Below are 24661 nucleotides of genomic sequence, written 5' to 3'. Positions count from 1 at the left end.
GTTTAGCCCCTTTTCTCACCCTCTGTTTTAGCAAAGATTTATGTATCACCATAGTAAAATCATCTCATCAATTTCCAAGAACAACCTCAGTGATATCTTATGGAGAAACAAATTTCCAGTGAACCGATGTTGATTGAAAGCTACTTTGAAATAACAGTGACTAGATGAGAAACTTGAGCATGGAGGAAATCCAATTGTCTGGACTTGCAATCTGTTGGTGCTATCATGGTGTTCCTGCACAAAATTGAAAGGAATCTTATTTGCAGCAGTGACTTTTTTTTTTTTCCCCCTGATTGTTCCTTGTTGTTTGTTACATTTTTTCCTGGGGTCTGTTCCCATCAGGACTTTATAAGACTCCTCAAGATATGTCTTTGCTATTCTATCTTAATAGTGATATGCAGCAGTGGCATAATGCAACAGACATAGCACAAACCTCACAAGATGTCATTACAACATCCAGGAACTTGTTACAACATATAAGAAGTTTCCATAAGGGAAGTTTTTCCTAACATATAAATGGATTACAGAGTTCTCGTCCATTTGCGTGCCAGCACAGTAGCTGTCAGCAGGGATTTTGCAGGCTATTCCCAAACTTTGAGAGATGGGCATCTGGCAACCCAAGCAAAGCACTAGCAGGGGCATGTAGGAGAAAGTGACAAGGTTCAAGACAAGGCAGTGGCCATTTAATCTCTTTCCTAGTAGGAAAAACTAAATATTCTTGTATTGCTGGTATTATTTTGATACTGTTCTTGTTTTCTGCAGTATTGTTCTCTTCAGTTTCTGTTACATTACACAGGCATGCACATGCACACTCAAAAGTCTGCTACAAAATTTTCTGTTGAGGTCGCTTGCAGCTAAAAAGCTTTAGGGTTCTCACCGCACTTTTTGATCTTTCTTCAGTCTTGTATAATTGGAATTACAGAATGTTCTCCAAATTTGTGTCTTCCTATGATGTTCTAGAAATTAACACATTCTATTTGTTTTTTGGCTTTTGCCCGGATTTATTGGCAAAACACTTTTCCCAAGCAGGTTTGAAAGGTTAGCCCTACGTGGCAAGTGCATCTCAAATGCATTAATTCCTGTAGATGAATGGATATAGCTTAAACCTGTGTTCAACTGGCCAAGTAGTCAAGAAATGGGGACAATATATTTTCTGGAAATTAGATAAATAAATAGCAAAAGTTCATATCCATTTGATATACAGTAACTCAAATCACACAGGTGATTTCAAATGAAAAAACTAGTCGTCTGAGGATCATGTTTACAGAGCTTTTATGTTCTAAACATCTTTGGAATTGTTGGATGTTGATGGACTGATACGTACAGGCATCTTCAAGACAGATGAGAAGAAAGAGGCAAGAGAAGACTCCATGTTGCCTAATTTTGAAAGAATTTCCTTTAGTATCTTCTAGTACTTCCATGTAAAGAAGAGAAGATCAAGATACAGGGATATTCTACACACAGGAAACTCTTGGATGTAGTTCTTCTGGTCTCAAATATTTAGCCTTTGACTATTGTGTAAGGAATTGAAGTCTCCTTTTCCTTAAATCTGTTAGTTGAACTACAAATTTGCTTTCTTGTGAATGAATCTCTCCACAGTGGCAGGCTGTATTATGAAATGTTTTAGGTAACTGTGCACATACATAGCACTCTTTACAAATAGTAAATCAGCCTGTGAAAACTTAAATGCCATGCCAGGCAGCGGACCATATCTTTCCAGCTACATCTCATCTTTCTCCTCACGGTTGAAGAAGCTTCCCAAGGCATCCAGTCCAGTATGCTTGAACATGTAGCCAAACTACTTAAAGGATTAATAAATACTAATCACTCGGAAAGTTTCAGCTTCTTATAATGCCATTTCAATTAATTAATCAATGTTCCCGGGAACCTGTTAGAGTGTGGTTGAACGTGATACTGGAATCTGAATGAACAGCAACATTGGACAGACATGCAAGTATCATATCTGAATTCAGAGTATGCAACGGGGTCTTTTATTACTTACTTTTCTAGACCCATTCACTATGCACATGCGGATGTTTTGGGAGTTCTTCCTGTTCTTTTTCGTTCTCTCCTCATTGTCAGTTGGTGCCATGGAGGAAACACAAGCGCGGTCAGTTATTTCCAAGACAGTGATGAAGCTGTCTGTGACATGCTGGAGAAACGTTTCTCAAGCACCTGTTGCTGTTGAGGAATGGCTGGAAACTTAATGAGCCGCTGAATGTGTTCCACCGTGTCACTCGGGAAGCGAGTAAGGCACCTAAACACAGAACATTAACTCATCGCTCTGATATCCCCCAACTGATGCCAAGCAGACGCAGAATACTTTCTATGCAACACAAACTTCATATATCTGTTTTATCTCATAACTTTCATGGGATGATATATACAAAGCAGCACTCACTGTAATGGAAATCCTGCATACCCGTATTCATTGTAATGTCAGACATCTCTCAAATCCATTGTGATGCATTTTCTGGCATTTGGGCAGTACAGTCCTCAACTTCATCGCTGCAGTGGGAAGCCTTCAAAGAACACAAGCCTCTCTTCAGTAGCATCACTTTGTGCAGGATCTGGCTTTTCTTTATCATTTCTGGCATTTCTCCTTCTGTTTTTAAAATAAATACTGAAACAAAGCTTGTGAGTGCAACTAAGTTTTTATTCTATCGTGTTCATGAAAACTGCTGTTGAATGTTTTGGCACGAGAAAAGAAAGGCTGTTTAGTGCTTCTGCTTTTGGGAGGTCGGGAAAGTTTTCTGTGTTTTCAAATCCAGTGGAACGGGCTGATTCAATAGACTTGCCAGTATGCAGCATCTCGTATCTTTTTATACAATTACTTTGGATTGATTTCACTGGGACTGTGCCTGAGCAAGGTTTCAGAAGAACCTGGATAAGGATATGGGAATTTGAATCATGGTTTTTTTCGTTTTGTTTTCTTTTTATGAAAGCAAAAGCAGTTCTGATTTTCATCTGTTCTGTACTTAAATTTCCTTTTTTCTGTTTATACTCAAAGACCTTATCGTGTGGCTTTCCTAATTCCATGTAAAGACTGAAAAACTCGCTGCTCCACAGAACTTATTTCTTTAGCTCTAGAAGAGTTGATACTCATTTCGTCCAGGGAGTTCTGTTACAAAAGAAAACTTTCAGAGAAAACGAGAGGCAGAATTTTGAAGCTGGATACATAGAAGTTAGCCTCCTATTTAAACTCTTTTAGAAAATAGAGCGACTGTTGTTGAAGCTCATGTGTTTAGATGTTACTCTTGTCATCTGGTAACAAAATGAAAGGAAATCTGAAGTAAATGGTAGTTCCAAGCATTTCATTTTGGAGTCAGCGCCATTAATCACCTATAGTAAAGTTCTTCAAACTCCCCTTTTCCCCTAGGAGTTCTTAGGAAGGCTGAGCACATTTTCCTAAAGCATTTTTCCATTTCCATATTTCCATTCTTCTTCCTGTTTTTCTTCCTTGTTAGTGACTGTTACCAGGAAACCTGCAGGGCCTGTATCTCTCTCTTTCCATTTTTTCCAGGACTCAGATATTCTTGCCCAGGCTTCAGTTTATCTTTATCCTATAGGTCGCCATACTCAGAACTCTTTCTATCCTGAACTCAGGAGCTGGAAGGGACCAGCTGACCTTGTGACAGGCATCTCCGAATCCTGGATACAGAGATGTGCTGAACATGTTAATTGCAGCAATTGAAAATTGTGGGAATTCAACTTCAAGCCCTGCTTCATAGAAACTTAGATTTCTCCCTGATGTGTACTTGCCTTAACTAATATGTATTTTGAAATATTCAGATGTGAACTAATTTGCAACCTTTCATCACTCACATACAGTGTTCTTAAGAGTGGGTCATCTGCCTGAGCAGAGGAAAATGTGCAGTGTAGTATAGGTCAAATACTGAAAAGTGGACTATAAGGATGCATGTTCTGGGTGAAAATGCGAACTGATCTAAAAAAATAGGACTTAGTACCTGCATTTGGAGGGCTAGTTTTCAGAAGTAGCTCTGTGCATGGGTAGGTAAAATATAAAATTAAAAAAAATTACACAACTGTGCAATTAATTTTCAGTATTCAGTTTCCAGAGTAGAAGTATATATACAAAGATATATCTGTATGTACGTAGGTGCATACCTAGCCTTGTTTGTTCATTCCTAGCTGTCTGGTTTCCATATGTTATGGCAGTAATCACTTGCATAGGGTAGACATGTGATTTCCCAGAACTAATTGTGAGAATCAAGGCCAAAAAATGAAATCATCATTAACATTGGATGGTATGCACGTGTCAGGAGTGTTTACTGGGGCATTCTTCGAGATATGTGCAGTTCTTATTAATCCATCAGAAACTATATCCTCCAAATCATGAAAGCTCTCATTTTCTTTCCTGGAAAAGGCAAAAACATAAGTAACTGAAACACAGGATGTTGTTTCCTTTAAAGCTATTACTAGTTGGAAGACTGAGCTTATAAGGATCTATTTCACAGCATCTGTTTTATAGCATAGTTTAATTTTTCTTTGTAAAAAACCCCAATATCAATCCAAATCCAAAATTTTGAAAACAGCTGAATAATCTGAGAGTCCAATATTCTGCTGTATTCAGAAATCAAGTATTCAGTCATCCACAAAGAAGATTTGACATCAGTAATCTGAAAGTATTTTTGTGCCTCAAATACACGATTTTAGATGGTCAGAAATGAGTGCATGCAATAAAGTTATTTATCTTTCAGAGTAGCAACAAAAAATCCTTAGATTTGTCATCTAACTGTTTTCTAAAGGAAACAATTTGGGGCCAGACTTCATAATTTAGCAGTTTAGTCATTGCAAAGAATTAAAAATGAGGCGCTCATTACAACAAGTGTTTTTATTCTAATCCTCAAAAGCAGGTACTATGCTGACTTGAATTATAATTAGCCTTTAAGTACGAAGTCCTTGATATAATGCATGCAGAATTAATCAGAATTATTACTGGTTCTGTTAGCACCCTTCCAAAGCAGCATACCTTCTAAGCAGGCAGAACGTAAAAGCAATGAGAAAATTAGGTTCACTAAAAAGCAATAAATGTCGTACAAAGTAGGGCTTGTTGTGAAGCTTCAGGGTTTTAGCCAGGTTGTAAGGTTTTACTTCTCTAACTCTAAATGGATCATAAGGGCTAAACATGCATTTGGAAATTCTAAACCAGAACTGTTTTTCTAAGTTTAGAGACTGATTAGGGAGTAAAGATATTGTTTCAAATGCGATGAGTGAGCCAGACAACCTGTTTTAACTGGTCATTTCTGCAGTCAGTTCTGAACTGGTATGAAAAGCCTTAACAAAGACCTTACAAAATGGGGTTAGGTTTTTTTATCAGATTTCCTTTTACCTTGCTCATTTCCTTTGTATGAGCTGAATACTGTAGTCCTCCCAAGAGGAAAATTCCCATGGACATCAGGCTATATATAAAGTTCCTTTAATGCCCTTCACAGTGAGAAAGTATAAGGTGCTGTTCTCTCTGACTTGTGTAGGCTAAGGCCCAGCTCAGTTTCTGAGAAATTGCTTCGCTGGAACTGAGTACCACAGACGCAGGCAGGGCATGAGCAAGCACGGCTTCATCAATTGCCATGGATTGCTCTGTTCCAGACTCCTGAGAATTTGGCCCTCACTCCTCTCCAGAGTGGAAAAGTTGCAGTATTTTGGTTAGATAGCAATCTCGGAAACAAAGTCTGAGAGCAGCAGATGGCAATTTCTGGAAAATCAGCACAGGCACCAGTGAACCAAATCCAATTTATTATAACTTCATAGCTGTTCTCCAAATTGCCTTGCATCTGAGTTTGGTTTTTTTTTTTCTTCTATATATCTCCACCTTTGCAGGATTCTTTCAGTAGAGTTAGGCAAGGAAAGGGCATCATACTGTTGTTTCTTTAAATACGCCTGTGAGTGAGTCAGGGTGATGTTTAAGACAAGCATACCTTGGTCTCTTGATATGATTAAAATGAGGACCATCAGTGCTTGTCAGAAAGGACGCTTTGGGCTCTCCCTAGGTCTGTGACTCTTGAGGAGTTTGCAGGCTGCCCCATGCCAGATGCAGGAACGTTTGGAGAACCACTAGACCTATAGGCAGGAGTTTGGAAGCTCCAAGCCTGCCCCCAAGCTGTGTGTTGGAGCAAGTCAGGGTTCTCCTCCGGCCCATGCAGCTAGGTTTTCCGTGCATGGAAACTGTGGGGTGGACCCACATTACCGGAACCCTCACAGAAATTCTGGATGCTTTGGTGTGGTTTGCCAACCCAGAGGCGTGCACGCGGGAGTCCTGGCCTTGGCACGTTCGGACTTGCAAGCGAATGCCAGGGAAAGGTGCGTGTGTCCTGGCTCTGTGGCAGATCTGCCAGTCAGCCCTGGAGGCACAGAACTGCCATGGTCCCAGCACTGGGGCAGACACTGAATAAAATATTTCAGGACCAATGAACTATGTAATAAAGGTGAGAGTTTGACATTTAAACTTCTCTGGCTAGTTCTAGTGCATAGCACTAGATAAGGATAAGGATTGAAATGACGTTGTTCCTTGCAAATTCATGGTCTAAAGCTTGGTTTAGTCTCATTTCTATAGCACAGAGAAAACAATGCAGTAATCTGATGTAGAAGGAAAATAGTAAGGTGGCCATGAGACTTAAAAAAAATTTTAAGAGCTCTTGCACAGTTTATATCTGTAAAGGGAATAACTGGCTTGTGTGTTTTATGGCTTTAGCAACAATAACATATTTTATCAGTTACTTCAAATATTTTTATTTACCAAAGTAGGATAGTAATTTCAGAAATGGAAGCAAATCTATTTCATTGTTATAGGAAAGTTGATGGTTTGGGCGCTTTTCTGTAGCACAGGTTTTCTTTTTGGGCAAACATTGATCTGGATGGGAAAATGTGTGTTATATTCATCAGAAGAATAATTATAGAAGGAAGAGCCTTCTGTGGGAAAACAGTGTATCCAACAACTGCTTTTCTCTACTGATTGCTTGTATCAGCATAAAGCTGTGTATTTCAGGCACTGGAAGTGGACTAGGCCTGTCTGTGAGAACAAAGTTTCAAATAATTGTGGTGTTGTGTGTCTCAGCTGTGCAATGAAGGCTAATTCTAACTGAATACGGTATTAGAACTACATTGTTAATAAACGTTTGCCAAATTAGTGGTGTTTAGAGCAGCAATTAGCATTGCAAATGGGATTTCAACTGTTGCACCTTTTTTAAGCGGAAGTCCAAGTTTTAGCCAATTACAGGTTCTATAAAAGTCAAAAGAAGACAGCAACAGCGAATAGTGTGTCTTAGGGCTAACCTCTAATATCAAAGCTAGCCTCTGCCTCAGCCCATAAAAGCTTTGATCATCATGAAAACCAGTTATGAATATCTCTAGATAATAATCCTCATAAAAATTTGACTATCCTCTGAAGTAAATCACAAGGTGGCTTTTTTACTATTAAATTCTGATGGACCTCACATTATGCTAGGTGTACAGCATGCCATTATAGGGCCCTTTTCTGTTTCAGACATTTTATGATAAGAGGTGAAAATGAACATTAACATGGTTTGTGAATAGTAGTATATCATTTGCTGTCTGACCCATTAGTATTTCTACAGTTGACAAACATTTGAGGGTGAAAATGAGCATGCATAGAGGTAGTCTCTTAGTCTCTTAAAATATTAACATATCAAGCCATTAAAAATTATTCTTAAAAAGATAACAAATCACTCCTGTAAACTGGAAGCACTTCACACGCTTGTTGATTTTTTTTTAATACCAGGTTACCTGTGTTGTATGACTGATACAAATTGCTCCAAGCCCTAACAGTAGATGAAGCTCAAATGCTGAAATTCATCTTGTTCACTTCCTGTGCAATGTGGTGGTTTCTAAGCAGTGATTTCATAACTGTGCCAAAGGATTAAACTGAAAAGCAAGAAGAGTCGTCACTTCCTAATGGCTTTCTCTACAGCTGCCAAACAGTATTTCAAATGGGGGAGTTCCTTACTCTTCTTTCAAAACCTACCTGTTTAACTCCTCTTTCCAGATTTTGCGTTCCCTGCCCCTGCTTTAGCAGGCAAAGAAGCTTGTGGTAGATTCTTACTAGATAAAGCTTGGTTTTTATTGTAAGAAGTTGTAGTCAGATGTTTAGAAAAGTATTATAAATCTTGGTTACTCTGATTCCTTGCATTCCTCTCAACATTTCACGGTAGTTTGGAACAAATTCTGAGCTCATTTAAGCAAGAGAGTCAAGATCAGGAGATGCTTCTGTGAATCCCAGAGCTACAATGTTGTCAAATCAAAGTGCAGTCCAGAGCAAGCCTTTACTATTGCTTTCCTGCAGCTATGTGCCAGCTAAATCATAGAGGTCATATATTTAAAACAAAAACTAAAACCCTTAGACCTTGATTTCCTAACCGCATTCCTCTATGGCTCTGTCATTGTGTTTGTGTAATGGACTAATCAGAATGGTCTCTCCCTTGCCTTTGCATAACAGGGACATCAGCATGCCTTACTGAGAGGAAACTTTTCTTTACATTTCACACATCATTGGTAATGCTAATTTTGATAAATTCTCATTTCTTCTTTTGCTATCTAGTGGCATAAAGGATAACATAAAGCAGGAAGCCAGCAACATTTGCAGAATATAATTGTAGAATACAGTAGGTACAAGGAATGGGCATTGCTTCTCATGTAAATGTTTGTCTTCTGAGTAACTGAGACAGAAATGTCAGAGACAAACCTGACAGAGTTGTTACCTCCACTGCCTTTGAATGGTGCAGAAGTACACCCAATGAGCATTTTAGTTAATGCCTTATGCTGTGGTTACATTCAAGAGATTTGAAGTATTAGAAAGGACACAGCTTAGTTTCGAATCATCCAAACCTGTTGTCTTTTTACTTAGAAGCGTAGTTCAGATGGCAAATCAGATCTCTCTTAATCTGCTTAGCCTCACTAGCACTAGATAGAGGGAGAGTTGCATGTTTTTCTTAATGTAGCCAAGTCTTAACTACTGCAGTTTGTTTCATGTGTGGTAAGAATACACTGTTGGATCATGCTCAACTTGGCATCCCCCATAATTGCCACGTCTTTCTCAGCAGAGCTGCTACTCAGCCGGTCAGTTCCTAGTCTCTACTGACACACCACTTCTTCCACTCCACATTTGATAATGTTTTAAAGCTCTGTGTCATTTAAGATCTGTATTCTAGTTATGCTAATTAAGCCACCAGCTTCTTCCATTACCAATTCCACTAGCTATTGCAAAGGACCTTTTTCTTATCTCTTTAGAGATTTTGGGGGAAGGTGGGACTTCTTTTTGGACTTTGGCCAGAAGTTTTCTTCTGGTATGCGACTAGTATAGTCCTGAGCAAAATGCGAGAATTTGACTCAAAAGCTGTGCGTCAACCTCTGAATGACACTTCTAAGCCTTACCACTGAAAAGATTGAACGATGTAGTCACTGCATGTTGCTTCTGCCTGAAGTCATAATTAGCTGGCCAAGAAATTAGCCCTGGTAAAGTCAGTATTAAAACAATCTGGGGCTATCAAGTACCTTCTCATTCTAAAATAAATGACTGAAGCTGCATTGCTCTTCATTTACTGACATTACAAATGCTTCCATCTGCAATGACAACCTTATGTTACTCTTGCTAGTGTGCACTAACACAAAGACTTATATAAACTGTAAGGTTATTTTCCTATGACAGCAAAAACCCATGCTTCTCTGTGACATGTTTGTCTTAGCTTATTGCTTTGTTATCGTATTTTGAACCATGGCCAACTGGAACTTCATGTGAGAACACTCATTATTTATTTGTATTTTTTGATAATCTAAATTTAGGTCACTGAGAGCTTGCTATGGCCCTCAATGTAGCTACAGGAAAGATTTCTCTGGATATAGGTTTGCTAGAGACCTTCTTTGCTTTAAACTGTTAATGATGAGAGTGCAGATGAATGTGCAAGAATACTTCCTGATTTGCTTGCCCTGTGCAGCATACCTGTATTTCTATGGAGGCAAAGAGGCAAAGAGAAATATTATCCAACTGCTTATCTTCACTGTCTCTATATGTTGTCAGTAATTATATCAATACAGGATCATGACACATCTATCTTTTACCTATTTGAAGAGGCATTTGGTCGGTAATTTTTAGTCATTAAGTTCAGGGATATTATTAAGAGGCTAATAAATAAATCTTTATTAATTGGGTTACACTACAGATTTTAAAACTTACAATAGCTTGTGGATATATCTTCTTGATTCAAATTTATGTCAAAAAATGCAAGATTAAATAGCAGGAAACCTTGTTCAGGAGAGTTTGTGAAGGAAAACATATGGCTTATTAATCTTCCATTATCCCCCTTCAGGCATGGAGATAGGTAATAAAATACGTCCTTACTCCTCTGCTTAATGCTGCTTCTACTGCAGCTCAGCTTGATTCCTGCGATTTGTCTGTTACATTTGTACAAATGAATGGGCAGGAAGGGGGCAGAACAGAGAGGGAATGAGGAGAGCTGTGGCTCTTTCCCAGCTGTTCACAGCCAGAGAAGTTGTCCGGGTGCAGAGAACTGAAGTATTTTACTGTCAGAATGAGGAGGGAGAGTACCATGGTGCTGGGAGTCTCTGACTTGAAAGGAGATCACTTTTGATCTCCTTTTTGGGGATGATGCAGCTAAGTACCTCCCTTGAAAACATATTGCAACAGTACCATCTGGCCTCTCTATTTGTCATTGCTTTGTCATACCCTTACCTTGTCTGCCCGTCTATTTACATGCTGCAATAGAAAACTACCTCATAATACATGACTGAAATGAACTGTCCCTTTTTAAATTTAGCAATAACTCAGAACTCCCCTCCTGCCTTCAGACTTGCTTTGATATTAGTTTGGTATATTGTGTTATAGTCAAGGTTGCGTATTAACAGTCCTTAACTCATAAAAACTATGTTTGACACCTTCTGCTTCATTTGCATTTCATGTGCTGTGCGATGGCTTGCTACAAAAATTTATGCTGATGAAAGTTACCCATGATGAAAAGTATGTCTATATAACTGTTGCATCACAGCTGGAGAGCTGTAAGCAATACAGGGAAAATGCTATCCAAAAGAAACTTGTGTTACTGTAATTACATACTGCTAAATAAATAATCTAACTTTCCTTTCATATCATATTTTTAAAGGGTGAACCAGGTTTCATTGGTCCGCAAGGAGAACCTGGGTTGCCAGGGCTACCAGGAACAAAGGTAAGGGTAATTGGCCAACACTCTGGTGCGAAGCCCTTAGAGCCAATGTCAAATTCAACTTCCTCAGACTGTGCTAATGGAGGAAAATGTGGAAAGTCATCGTTCATGGACCAGTGCTATGGTATATGTGTCTTTGTACTGATGCCTGCAAACAATGTGAAGGCAGATGTTATATCCATTCATAACTTAAGTTCATCCATTGCCTTTGTTCATGTTAGCATCCCAAAACTTATTTGTTCAAGAGGCAGAATATGCATGACTGAAGAAACTCTATTTTCATAAATGTTTTTTTAGAAAAAAAGCTTGAAAGTGTGTGCAGGTATTAGAACTTTGACACTACACACCAGACTCTGAAAATACAGATCCACTAAACCTGGGGTTTTTTTGTTCTTCCTATGGGGTTTTTTTTAGCCACTGTATGGCAAAGTTAGAATCTTATGAATCCTACAGTCTCACAGTTTGGGAATCTTTATTCCAGTCCTTTCAGAATAGGGAAAAAAATACCTTACAAGTCTCATTTCCTTTTTTAAGCCGTCTTCTTTTGCCTTCAAGAAGACTGTATTTACTCAGGGGAGAGTTCCCTAACCCATTACAAGTCACAGATGAACTTGAAAATGTTTTCTTCTGATAGTTTGTTTTCTTTGGTCATGCTGAGTTGGTGGTGTGCAGAAGACTGCCCAGTATTTTGTGATATATGTGTATCTGTTGCAATAGGGTGACAGAGGAGAGGCAGGCCCTGTTGGGAAGGGTGAGCGAGGCGAACCTGGAGTTCCTGGACAAAAGGTCAGTCTGATTTTACATTGGAAATGTTTTGTTGGTTTTACACCTATGAACACATCTTTTCCTGCTGAAAAATAGAACAAAAACTTGGTGAGTGAGCTTTTAAATGAAAACGCTATCAAATACTCTAGTTCAGTCCAGAAGACAATGGCAGTTTTGTGTTCACAGCTGTGGAACTGCAGTCTGAATGGACTTTTATTTGGTCTACAAAGTAAAGACACTACCTACATACACTGTCATGGAGTTGGCCTAATTCATTCCAGCTAAAGTCCTGACCTCCAGGTCCCTAACTTTCAGCATCGAAGTTTGAACTCTTTGACCACTGTAGCTATTGAATGCAGAGAAAATCCATTTTGCATGCTGTTTTCTAACTCTAAGAAAGAGATCATTCTAACTACACTTTAGCATTGTCTTAATATTTTCCACTTTCCTAATACATCTTGAAAACAGTAAGGCAGATTCTGTGCTCCTTGACCTTTCAATGACAATTCAGTTTGTATTCACCTGAACCGTTGGTAAAAGAAGTTGTGGTAACACTTTATTTTAATCTCCTTATTTTAGGATATTTAACTATCTTCTCTATCTCTTAGCTATCAGGAGCTATGGAATGACATAGGTCATTCCTGCAAACCAGTGTTAATGATGTCTACTTTTTACTAATGCCAATACTACTTTTCCTTTAGAAGGATGGAATCTGTAGCCTTTGCATGCTGGTGTTGAAGAATATATTACTCTGGGTGCTATTAAATTCAGTGCCTTTATGGATTCATTATCTTGGTCATATAAAATGAAGTATTTCTGCTGTTCCATACTGTAGTTAGTCATTACTAATTTCTTTTTCTCTGCACTCCTATTTCTCTATTATTTTTCTCCTGCTTATCTTCCTTCAAACAGGGAAAAACAGGTGAACCTGGATCTAGAGGCCCAAAAGGGTCAAAGGTTAGTAGTAAAGAAACTGTCTTTAGTGGAGTAATTAACACAATGATTTTTAGGATAAATTATTTGTAACATTTCACAGAAACTTCACCTATCTCTTTAAAAGATCCTGTAACAGTCTGCAGTGTTCTTTATAAGTGAAACCTTCTGACTTTCAGCTTTAGCTATTAGAGTCAAATCCTGTGTGTTTTAAACACTGTGATTCTAGTTCTTTTTCTGTTATAACATCTGTTCCACTCTGCTCCGGTTTTCCCCGTGCAACTTGATTTCTCTCTGTGTAACTGATGTGGGTTAGTCCTCCCACATGCCAGGAACCAACACCTGACTATGCCTGTGGAGATTTAATTGGGTTTTGCAATAATTTTGTGGATCCACGCTTTGGTGAGTTAGGAATGAGCAGTATTCCATGTACTGCAGGCTGAGATACGATGGCCAGAAGTCCTACAAAGGCAAGACTTGTAGGTTACATTACTGTTTTACATACTATAAAAAACTACTTTGATTATTTATCCTTCCATCCATCTCTATATAGATGTAGTTGGTTCACATATATGTACAGAGAGATGAAGTATATGCTTTTTCTATTACTTCATCTGCTGTGCTAATACTGTGCTCACTGGACTCCTTCATGTTGTATTATGGAGTCAAAGCAAAATGAAAATAGATTTGTTTAGGCGGTTATTGAGTCTATTGTCAGAATAAAGACAACATAGGCTGGTAGGATACTGTTTGCAGTACTTATAAGGTCATTGAAGAGCAGCCCATTCACAGTGCTTAGGAATATGATTAAGTAAGTGCCATTTCACCTCATTCATTCTCACCAGAAAGAAACATTAGAAAGTGAGGGAGCTGATAAGGGGATTAAAGCATCAGAGTGAGAGTAGAAGAGTAAATCAGCTTCTCATTTGCCTACAGTACCTGAGCACCTCCCAAATGCACGAAAAAGATAAAGATATCTCCTCTAATTCCCTTTTTATCAAAAAAGGGTACATACTTTTCACTTTACCTGCATAAGTGTCTTGAAAATCTGGCCCACAGAAGTCAATCTAGTGGTTGGGAACTTCATTTTTTAAAAATTCCAGTGACATGTTCACTAGCTGCTGCCAAGGCAACACTGAAAGGAAAGGCAGATGGCACAATCTTGATTATGTCCTGCCATCAGCCTGCTCTCCATATTCCTTCATTAGCCCCATGAAAGTTTTCTGGGTTTTGTGTTTTCTGTTACCACTGGTGAATTAATCATTCTTCCCTGACTTGTACCAAAGTTTTATAGATTTCAACAGGAGCAAAAGTTGCAGTTCTTACCCAAATTAATTGTGAGTAATATAATAATATAAGATCTTGCTATGAAAGTGACTATGAAATGAAATGAAATGAATCATAGTCACTGGATGTTGGGTTATGAATGCATACATGTTTGAAATTCCCTCCATCGCTTGAAACATCTTACTAATAGCCAGGGAGAAAAAGCTGTGTGGAAGATGGTAAAGTTCTTAAACCTGTCACAGTAAGGGAGTAAAGGAACTCTAATGCTGACAGTAATGTTCTGTTTGCAGGGGAGGCAACGACTTGGAGCAGGGAAGTTCAGAAAGTTAGTGGAGTCATGATCACAGAAAGAAAAGTTTATACACTTTGAAACACACCTTTGAAGAAGTTGTTGAGTGTTTTCAGACTGAGTGATTTCATTTCTCTAGCTTTCTCTTAAAGCTTTTGATAATAGTGCCATTAAGAATAGGGAAGTTATACATATTACTTAATTAGTAATCTGTCTTTTATTAGTTCTTTGGGATTTCTTATTCCAAACCAATACAGCACTCTGTAACAATTCACACAGAACCAAATGCATCATTGCCAACCCTGCCACTACATAGATTTTGAAGGATTTTTTTCCTTTAATTAAGATCCACATTCTGTTTATGATGAGAGGCCTTTTAAACTGGTTCATTTAAGGTAAACATATTTAAAAGGGAAGCACTACGTGATATATTGTCAAATGGCATATCTGTTTTCAAATATCATTTTTACATAGGGTGATACAGGTGACAGAGGTGACACAGGATCTGCAGGTCCACGGGTAAGTCTGCTTCTCATTTCAGCTGTTTGTTCTGTACTCTTAGATTCAGTGCATACTATGAATTGAAATTGTAGCAGCAGCTCCAGTTAAACGGGTGAAATTGGGCACTTGACTCTGGTGGAACGTGTGTTGCTAACTGGCCTTTAATATGAATAACAGCCCTTGCTACTGTCTGAAGCAGTCTCCTGTTCACAGTTCATGGGCAGGATGTTATATGCTAGATGTTCTGAGATTGTTCACAGCCAATACAGAACTAGAGTATAGGAACTGCTTAAATATTTGACCTCAGAGGTTTCAGATGTTTGCTTTCCCACTGCAGCACAAGTCACCGTGTACTGACTTGCTTGTTTATATTTATCTTTTTAAAAAAAATTATTTTCCTTTAAAAACAATCTTTAGTTTAATGCTAACTTTTGTGCTTTGTAGTAATATATTGTAAGTACCACAAGATTCCAATACCACACAATCAAGTCAAAGCATGTGTCAGTAGTTAAGCATCTAGAATAGTCTTTGGCAGGTGTCTCAAAATTTTTCTGGAAAATGTATTACAGGGACCACCTGGACAGAAGGGTGATCAAGGTGCAACAGAGATAATTGATTATAATGGCAATATCCATGAAGCTCTGCAGGTATGCAAACATAACAAGGCTGGAGTGGCTTAGCCTGGTCTGGGAAAAAACAGTTTGACAGCATTGTATTTCTCTTCTGTGTAGGCCTTGAAAACATTTGGTGTGCAAAGATTTGCTGAGCTTATTAATCAGGAATCTCTTTCTATATTTGGAAACCAGGTTTTCTGTTTGGTGTTAGACAAACTGTTTCCTTGATACAATTTAGCTGAGTGAATTAGTTTCATTTCCCCTGGAGAATATTGACATCATCTAATGAGGATAAAGCTGATTCATTGCTGGCTCTGGTGCTTAGTGCTGAATTCATGTAATAAACCACATACATAGGTTCAACAGAAGTGTCTGCTTTTCAGTTCACATAGTATAATATTGACATTTCTTTTTTTCTTCCTTTTCCTCCTCCTCTTCCTATAAAATGCAAAGAGCAGAATATTTGAGATTTGGAAACCATGTAACGTGGTTCCATTAGCAAGCTGTGGATTCAATCAGCAACTTGAGTATGTTAAATAGACCAGGCACCAGTCTTCCCACTTATTCATTTCCAGAAAACTTATTTTGACTGGTGTGCAGAAAAGTGTGGAGGATTAAAGTAGGGTTACAAAAAGAATGAATGAGTGTTTGCATGAAAGCAAAGTACCAAGGTGACATATGTCATTGCAGTCAAGGTGATTTACATTGCAGTATACTCAGATGCAAATTCTGTGCAGTATAACTCCACCAAAGTGAATGGCTTGCTTATGTGCAACTGAAGACGGAATTTGGCTCATTGTGCATCTGACCATTTTCTCACTGAAGCCGCTGAACTTTTTTTCTTGCATTTACTCCGTGGGAGTGGATAGATGTCTGGCCAGTCATTTGGTTTTCAAGACTCTTTTGAAAAATAAAAAAATCTCACTGCCTTTACTAAAACCTAAAAGCCTGTATGTCGTTAAGGCTAAGTCCACTCTTTCAATGTGAGTGGTGTCTATGGGGAATTCTACATAGGTATGTTGTGAGGCCCTGCGTTATATCTGTTTCATTTTGCTTACTTTTAAGGGAATTCAAACACACAACTTCCAGTCTTTTAAGCAGCTAACTCAGAGAGTGATTTAAAGTAGCCTGAAATTAATGTTGCATATTACCAGATACAGATTTACCAGGGGCTTTAGCCCCTGTATCTCTTGTATTCTGTCTTTGTATCTTAACTTTGGCATCAAGGTTACTTTCAAGCTTGCTCAGAAAAGCTGCAGCACATAAAGAAGTCTTAAAAAGGGACTAAAGCCTATTGCAGTGGTTGAAACATATGAGGAGGCCCTTATCCCATTGTAAATCATTTCAAATGTCCTCACCTTCTGATCCAGGGCAACAAATAATTGATATTAATGGGAATGGTTGTGCAAGGATGGTGTAAGTAAGATTATATAGGATCAGTCGAAAATATCCTTGCCAAATCCAGCTCAGTCCTTTCAGATGGCAAGCACCCATTCCTAAGTCTCCTGGTGCCAGATTCTTAGGGGCTCTGAGATTTGCAGCTCTTCCATAGAAGCAAATGAGAACTTTCAGTGCTCAGCACTGAGCTGTGAACTTGCACAGAATTTGGCCTGCTGATTTAAGAAGTTGACAAGAGTTTACAAGATATGGGCTGCCTGTCTGTTTTTTTTAGAATTTAGTAATAAATCATCAAGCAGTCTAGAAGCTTCAGAACAATTTCGTTCCTTTGCCTTGTGCCTCCTACTCAATCTCATGTGTCAGTGGAGAGTAAGATGTCTTCGTCCACCAGCACTGAAAATTGCGATCCTAAAATTATCATCATAGTTCAAGCAAGACCCCTGCTGAGTGTATGTGGCTTTCACTTAGAGGACCAGATGCAAAATTCATGTCTCTATCAAAATTGCTCTTCAGACCTATTCTGCAGAATTTCCTAAGGCAAAAGGCAGTAGCTGCAAAAGTTTAACCTTTGCAGGAACTACAAGATCAGATATTAAAATCTGAATATGCTGCTGAAAAGGAACCCATTAGTGTGAATGTGCAAACATTAATTTGCAATGGTTATTTTAGGTTTTCATATCTAGATAGACTGAATTTTTCAGTATTTTTAAACTTCTTGATATATTTCCATTAATATGTTAAGATACAAACCACACTAACATATTAAAGCCATGTGTTGGAGAACTTTTTTTCAAGTACTTTGTATTGAGCAGGTTCCAGATTTTTGATAACAGTATGTACTGTTGCACTAGCAAAAGATGATTCTTTTAAAGCTTAAAACAGAATATTTGCAAACCTTTGTTTGCACATAGGAAAACAATTAGAAAAGCTAAATATTTCTTGTTCCATGTAGGCCAGTAGGTTCTTCACAGGCAATAGGAAAGCATGTGCAAGCAGCAGTATTTGGGGGTTTTACTCTGTTTAAGAATATAGACAAGCATTTAAATTACTTTTAAACACTTTTTCATTTGCTTTTAGGTTCTTCTTTGGCAAAAAAATAGTGGCAGGTCAAGATATTTTGCCTCCTTTCATGATGAAAATGTCTTTTGTCTTTCCAAACTTTTAAAGCAGAATTCTAGTACATATAGCTGAGTTTGTGGACCAGCAGTTTTGGATTTAGAACTTAACCTTTTTGTATATCTGCATTTCTAAATGAAAATCAATGTTATATCTCCACTCTGGGAGAATTGTATTTATTAAATAAATGTTGGTAAAAAACCTGCAGAGATTGCAAAACATAGGACAAGTCCTTTAGTCAACTTAAGACACCAACTCATCTTGTTTTCTTAAAATGTTAAAAAAAAACCCAAAACTTTTGGAAGACTTTGCTATGATTTTGCTATTTAGTCATCATTTGTTTGACCTCTTAAATTGTATGACAACCTGCAGTCTTCACCTATGGAAAATCTTGATTCCCATAGAAGCCAAGCAGCTAGTACAACACTGGGAGTTAAAATAACATGGTTTTTACTCTTATTTTTTGGAGGCATGGTGTCTCCCAGATGCAGCATAGGTTTTGTGGAGATGATAATTGTAGCAAGCAGAATAATTTATATCCTTGTTCAGTTCTGGTAATGGTGTCTCTTGTTAATACATTTTGCCAACAGAGGATTGCCACTCTGACTGTCACGGTAATTCCTATTGCATGACTTACTGTGTGTTGTAGAACTTCTCCTTTGCACTGTAGCATGTTCACAATTCTGCTAGTTCAGGACATGGCTTCGTTGGATGTCAACCTGGTTCATCATCACATGTATTTATTTGTTTGCTTGGTGTTCCCATAACGGAGAACCCATTGTTGAAAGCCATTCAACAATGGAACCAGTTCTGCTCCTGCTGAATTAATGGCAAAACTTCAGTTCACTTAAAAGACCGGGAAAATACAGAACTCAGTATTTCTATAGGTACACATCTAGGCAGATAGCTGCTTTGGAATTTTTGGTATATGTTCCCATCTGTGTGTGTCTACATGGGAGTAGAGCGAAAACATGAAGCAGGATTTGAATACCAAACAATTTTCTGTTCTCAACCTTGCTTTCAGGGCAGAAATTCAGTTCTTTCAAATTGGCTTGTGAAGAAACTTCATTTGGGAGTTTTCAGACCAGATGCAAAGTAATTATGTTTTGAAAAAAGGCCTGTCTCAGTTAACTATAAATAAGTAAAGCTAAGTAGAAAGCCCAAGTATGAGGAATTATCTTGTCCCATCTTAACAGATCTCAGAAATAAAGATAAATTTTCTAGCACCTCTCCCCAAAATGCGTAGATGACTGAACACTCCAGTGCTCTTACTCCAGCCAGTTTCTGTGGGAAGTTTAGGCACATCAGGCCAGACACAATTTCTGAGAACACTGACACCAGCTAGGAGATGCTTATAGTACTGCAGGTTCAGCCTTCCCTTAAAGCTGCAGACTTAGTATAAACAAATTATTTTATTCTTCTTTTTGTTTCAAGTTCTTCTCTGCAAGATTGCTGTTAGTCCTATTTTCCTGTCTTTAGAAATGCTCTCTTTATATTAATGGAGGGGATTTTTAAATGTGGGTGTTTTTTTTTTTAAAAGCATCCCCACTGTGCACTGTCCAAACCAATATTTTATACATGACACTGTGTCCACAGCCTGACGTAGAAATGAAAGAAATAGTTACAACTTATTCCATGGCAATTTCACAAAGCACTGGGTATCTCCAAATGCACTTAGCATCTTTTAGCAGAATCCTCTTTGCAATCAATTGGAGATTTCTCCTGACCTTGGATTGTTTTGGATCAGGATGTGAGGGCTGGCAAATGTGGCTGAGGTGAGTTTTGGTGTCACTGCCATTAAAAGGAGCTTTGCCATTTCATCAACAGGAGCAGCAGGACTTTATTATAAAATATGAGCTGTACTGTTATTTTAACATTGTTTTTTGTGGTACCCTTCTGGTTGTTGAGAGTTGTCATAGATTAACAACTTGTCCATATCTGGTCTCGGTTCCCCTTGTGTTAAAAATCTAACCCGTTTTGTTACAGTAGCTATATTAACATCCAGCCTGTGTTTACATGGCAAGTCCTGCAGGAATTTATTTAAAAGCTGAGAGGTTTGTATGTTTCTGTTTAGGGGCCACCAGGACCACCGGGACCCCAAGGGCTGCAAGGGCCAAAGGTGATCTTCCTTCTTTTACCCGTTGTATCTTAAGGGTGGAGGTATTTTCTGGGTTTTTAACTGATGTGTGCACACAGGTACATGGAGCTCTCTTGTACAGCATATTTAACTGTAACTTTACCAAACATGGCATGTTTCAAACTTTGCATCCTAGCCTTTTGAAATGTAGCTTTCCAGAATAGGTGCTTTGTTTAGTTGCCACACAGAGGTGCTCAGCTGAGAACCAGCAAAATTAATTAGTACTGAAACAGGGCAGAAGCGTCTCCCCCGTGGATCTGCACTGAGGCTGTTCCTCAGGACTTTGCAAAGTAGCCGCACAACCAGACAGTGGCTCCTATGCATCACTTCTGGCTGGGTGGGAATGAGGTAGGCAAAACTGTGTGCAAGGCACCACTGGCCACAGTATAAGTGCATGTGAATGCAGCTTTTATATTACAGTGGTGCCCACCCAAATAAGCGCAGTATTTTCTAATGTCAGTAAAAATTAAAACATGCACATGTGGGCAGGAGCCTGGCTGCAAACCCAAGCCTGCTAATCCCACCTGGCTGGTGCTATGCGTAGTACCAGAACTGTTAGTGAGCAGCCCACACAGACACAATCAATACCAGATGCTGCACTGTTCCATAAAATTTAAATAATAAATTTGCCTATACTTAAAAAAAAGTTTTGCAGTTAGTGGACCCTCCTTAAATTGGTTTTAAATCAGTTGAGATAATTCTCCTATTTCTTAAATACTAGATATATCGTGTTTTCTATCAGTGACTCTAAGCTCTTCCAAGAGTAAATACATGTTTCTTCAATAACAATATTAGACATTTCAATTTTAGGCTTCATACAAGGTATCATATGGAAACACATCACATTACACATGTTAATTGTTTCGAGAAATTATGAGAAACCAGGTTAATTCTTCTATGTGAAAACTGATAATGGAATACACAGTTAAGTGTGCAGAAATGGCTTTCTGCATTAGGATCTACCCAGCATTTCTGCAGCCTGGAGTATGTTGTAAAACACAGAGGAGTTGGAGTGTGGAAGAGGTTGTGTTCCTTCATATGGGTGAGCGTTCTCATTCAAAATTCATGACGTAAAGCAGAATTCAACCTTACAGGAGTTTGTTTCCAATATCTTTGTCTCTACCCATCAATGTGACTTGGTCCCTTGGAGAATGCTATTCAGGAACCGGTCATAGGGCAATGTTGCGAATGTGAACTCCTTCACTGGGTGATTTATATTAGCCAGGGAAAGAAAACATGAAGTCTCTGTCTACCCTACATGTATCGAGAGCCATTCCAGTCAGTTATTCCAGTAACTGACAAAGTTTCCATTGGACCGGGGTCTTTTCACCAGGCTTCTGAGGTTTCTTCTTTTTCTTTTCCTTTTATGCACTTGTCTGGCCTTTATACAACCCAAAGTTTGTGTAATGGCCTCATCAGCAGGGCTATTTATTCAGTATGTTGCATACGGGTATTATATATATGCTGTTCTTTTTGACAGAATATTCTCTGCTTAACAAGAACCATTTGTTCTTGTTAATTATGGTAATTTCTCTGCCTCTTTCCTCTAATGTCTGGGACAATTGGGATAATCCAATTCCATCTTATCTTTTGCAGGGTGAACCAGGATCCCCAGGCACTCCAGGAGTTGATGGGGAGCAGGTACATTATGCGTAAATCGTGTAGTGAAGATCATATGAGCAACCATAGGTTATTTCAGGAGATTATTTCTGTGATCTCAAGTTGTAGCTTATCTTTCATGATCTAAATAATAATATAATGATAGTAATTAAGATCATTATTGTGTTGCTGCCTACTCTGCAGTCTAATAATGGCTACATTTCTACATATTAATAACAAAGGTCAATCCAAAGCATGACTTATTCTGCTTATTAGGATCAACGCTAGAATTCTGTTGGTGTCTCTGGTTTTTCACATGTGGCTTGCTGAATAAGTACATATTTTAGGGTCCTAAAGGCTCAAAAGGAGATACCGGTGATCCTGGAATGCCTGGAGAAAAGGGAGGAATTGGACTGCCTGGCCTGCCAGTGAGTATGAAAAATTAATTAATTTTAGCTAAAATACTTGTATTTTTTCTCTCTTCCGCTATCAGGAATTTCCAACAGTGCTGATAAATTGCAAATGGGACAGAAAGCACAGGGAAGGAAAATTCTGAGATTGTTTTGCAGCTAATCCAGGAGGAGGTGTAAGATTGTCAGAACTTTTCATTCCACTTACGGTCAAACAAAATATTGCTTTGGGAAAAGTGAGATTAGTTGACATGCTGATCACATTTGTACCTCTCTTGCAATGTATAGCACAACTTGGGCAAGTGTAGCTTGTAGGAGAAAGCAGCTATGTTTGAACACTTGTCAGGAATTTCTGACCACTTAGATTGAGGAGGCAGAGAAAATGCATCAATATTTATGAGATGCATTCTTCCTATTCCTATATACATATATATGTACAAATGAAATTTCTCAGTAAAAACAGAAACAATTCCAAAAATGTATCCGTGGTACAATATATCATGAATGGAGTGCCAGCTTAAGGACTTGTCCTAAATATCATGCCACAATTGATAGCTGACAATATAAAAGCATACCTTTACATTTGTTAACAGTTAATAATAAAGTAACACCAAAATTTTAAAAAAAGGAATTCCATTATATGTGTGCTGTATTAGCCTTTTAAAAAACTTATCATTATTTGCAAGTAAATATTATCATTTCTAGATTGATTGCTAATAAGATTAAAGCTGTTTATAAATGCTGTTTTGTAATGATTTTGTAGGGAGCCAATGGTATGAAAGGTGAAAAAGGAGATGTTGGTTTGCCTGGTGCCCAAGGTCCTTCAGTAAGTCTCAGTGTGGTGTTGCAGTGAACATAGTAGTCCAGCAATGGTTCCCCAGCTTTTGATTCTGAACAATACTTCATATTCATGACTGATCTTTCCTGACATCCTTGATGGTTCCTACACTTGAACTTTCCAAATTTTTTTCTTCTTTGAATAATTATTTGCCCTTTTGAGAATGAACGGACTTCTGATCATAGAGCTAAATACTGTTTAAGAAATTCTAAAGATATAATCCCGTTCTGTTCTGTTCTCTCACTATGAACAACAGTCCTGCTCACTTCACTGAAATCCTTCTGGCTCTGTAATGAATCAAAGGATAAACGCTTTGCAAGATAAAATAAAGAGATAAAACTGATGGGGGAAAAAAAACCCAAAACAACAACAAATCTCTCAAAACACCTTGTATTCTGGGGATCTCAGGAAGTCCCGTGAGAACCAGGCTAGACTGCCTTCAGCGATGTCAGGAACAGTGACATGTGACCCAGGACAGAGACTAGTTTTACGAGACCAGACATTCTCCTGATTTTTCAAAGCATTGTAAAGGCATTTAAAAACAAACAAACAAACAAACAAACCCAAAACAAACAAAAAAACCTCCCCACACAATACCTTTATGATATGGGTGATTAACATTATCAGAGCACAGCAAGTTAGGAAACCTCAGAGCAGAAGTTAACTACCACTACCTTGTCAGTGGTGACATGCCCTGGGTATTTGGAGCCATAGCTCTGAGGAGCCAAAGAGGCTACCCTCTGCCATTGCAGGACACGCTAGGCACCCTGTATCTCCAAGTGTCTTTCTCTGAAATGAAAATTAATTTGTTACAATTAATTCACTAACTCATTCATCTTGTTCTGCTTGTTTTCACTTGAAATAAGGCTTTCAGTTTTCAGGAGATTTCACAGACAGTGGAAGCTCTGTCTTACATTTCAAAGCTCATTTTTTTGCCACTATTGCCATCACCAACGGCTAGTGTAGCAGAGGGGTTGCACGTAAGTCTGGAGACCTGATTTAGCATCCCTGCTGCCACCTTGCAGGTTACGATAACAGCCCTTTGGGATTAAACCCATGAAGAGAGGTGATATTAAACTGTAAATATTATCATGAAATTTTCTTCATGGATTTGTTAGGAACACAGAAAACCAGCACAGAATATGCATGCGCTAAAAGCTGAGCAACGTGATTACCTTTTTTAATGACTTTAGGGAATTCTTGGTACAAGTGGGCTAAATGACATAGGAGAGACAAAGGGCTATTTTGAAAATATGCCAAACCCTAGCTTGAATTTAGTATCTTTTCCATTCATCAGTATTGGGGAGGAATAAAATCACACATCATCATCTTCCGTTTCTGTAGATCATGTAGTACAGAGACAACTAAGGGGCACATACCACAAAATATTAAAGGTTCAAGCATCTCTGCTCAGTACTGTTTGTTTTAGAGAGATTTTTTTTCCCCAGACTGTCTTAAAGTGTATCTTACACCCTAGGAGTAAGAATCAGGAGACAGGCACATTGCCATATGGCACAGGCAAATCTACACTTCAGGTACCCTGTCTTTCAAATCAAAATAGTTC

The 24661-nt window shown here is 38.4% G+C and overlaps 1 protein-coding gene across 1 annotated transcript in view; it reads left to right on the top strand.

Annotated features, from left to right (window-relative positions):
- The window catches only part of COL25A1 (collagen type XXV alpha 1 chain), a 325074-nt gene that overhangs the window by 276610 nt on the left and 23803 nt on the right, over positions 1-24661 (top strand). The window contains exons 21-30 of the mRNA XM_050896370.1: positions 11151-11213; positions 11928-11996; positions 12888-12932; positions 14959-15003; positions 15555-15632; positions 18704-18727; positions 20188-20232; positions 21847-21891; positions 22197-22277; positions 23023-23085. Of these exons, the coding sequence (XP_050752327.1) occupies positions 11151-11213; positions 11928-11996; positions 12888-12932; positions 14959-15003; positions 15555-15632; positions 18704-18727; positions 20188-20232; positions 21847-21891; positions 22197-22277; positions 23023-23085 (558 nt within the window). The remainder of the gene's footprint in view (positions 1-11150; positions 11214-11927; positions 11997-12887; positions 12933-14958; positions 15004-15554; positions 15633-18703; positions 18728-20187; positions 20233-21846; positions 21892-22196; positions 22278-23022; positions 23086-24661) is intronic.

Source organism: Gymnogyps californianus, chromosome 4, assembly GCF_018139145.2.
Source record: "Gymnogyps californianus isolate 813 chromosome 4, ASM1813914v2, whole genome shotgun sequence".
In the NCBI taxonomy this organism is placed as follows: Eukaryota; Metazoa; Chordata; class Aves; order Accipitriformes; family Cathartidae; genus Gymnogyps; species Gymnogyps californianus.
This window is presented reverse-complemented; position numbering and strand designations above follow the sequence as displayed.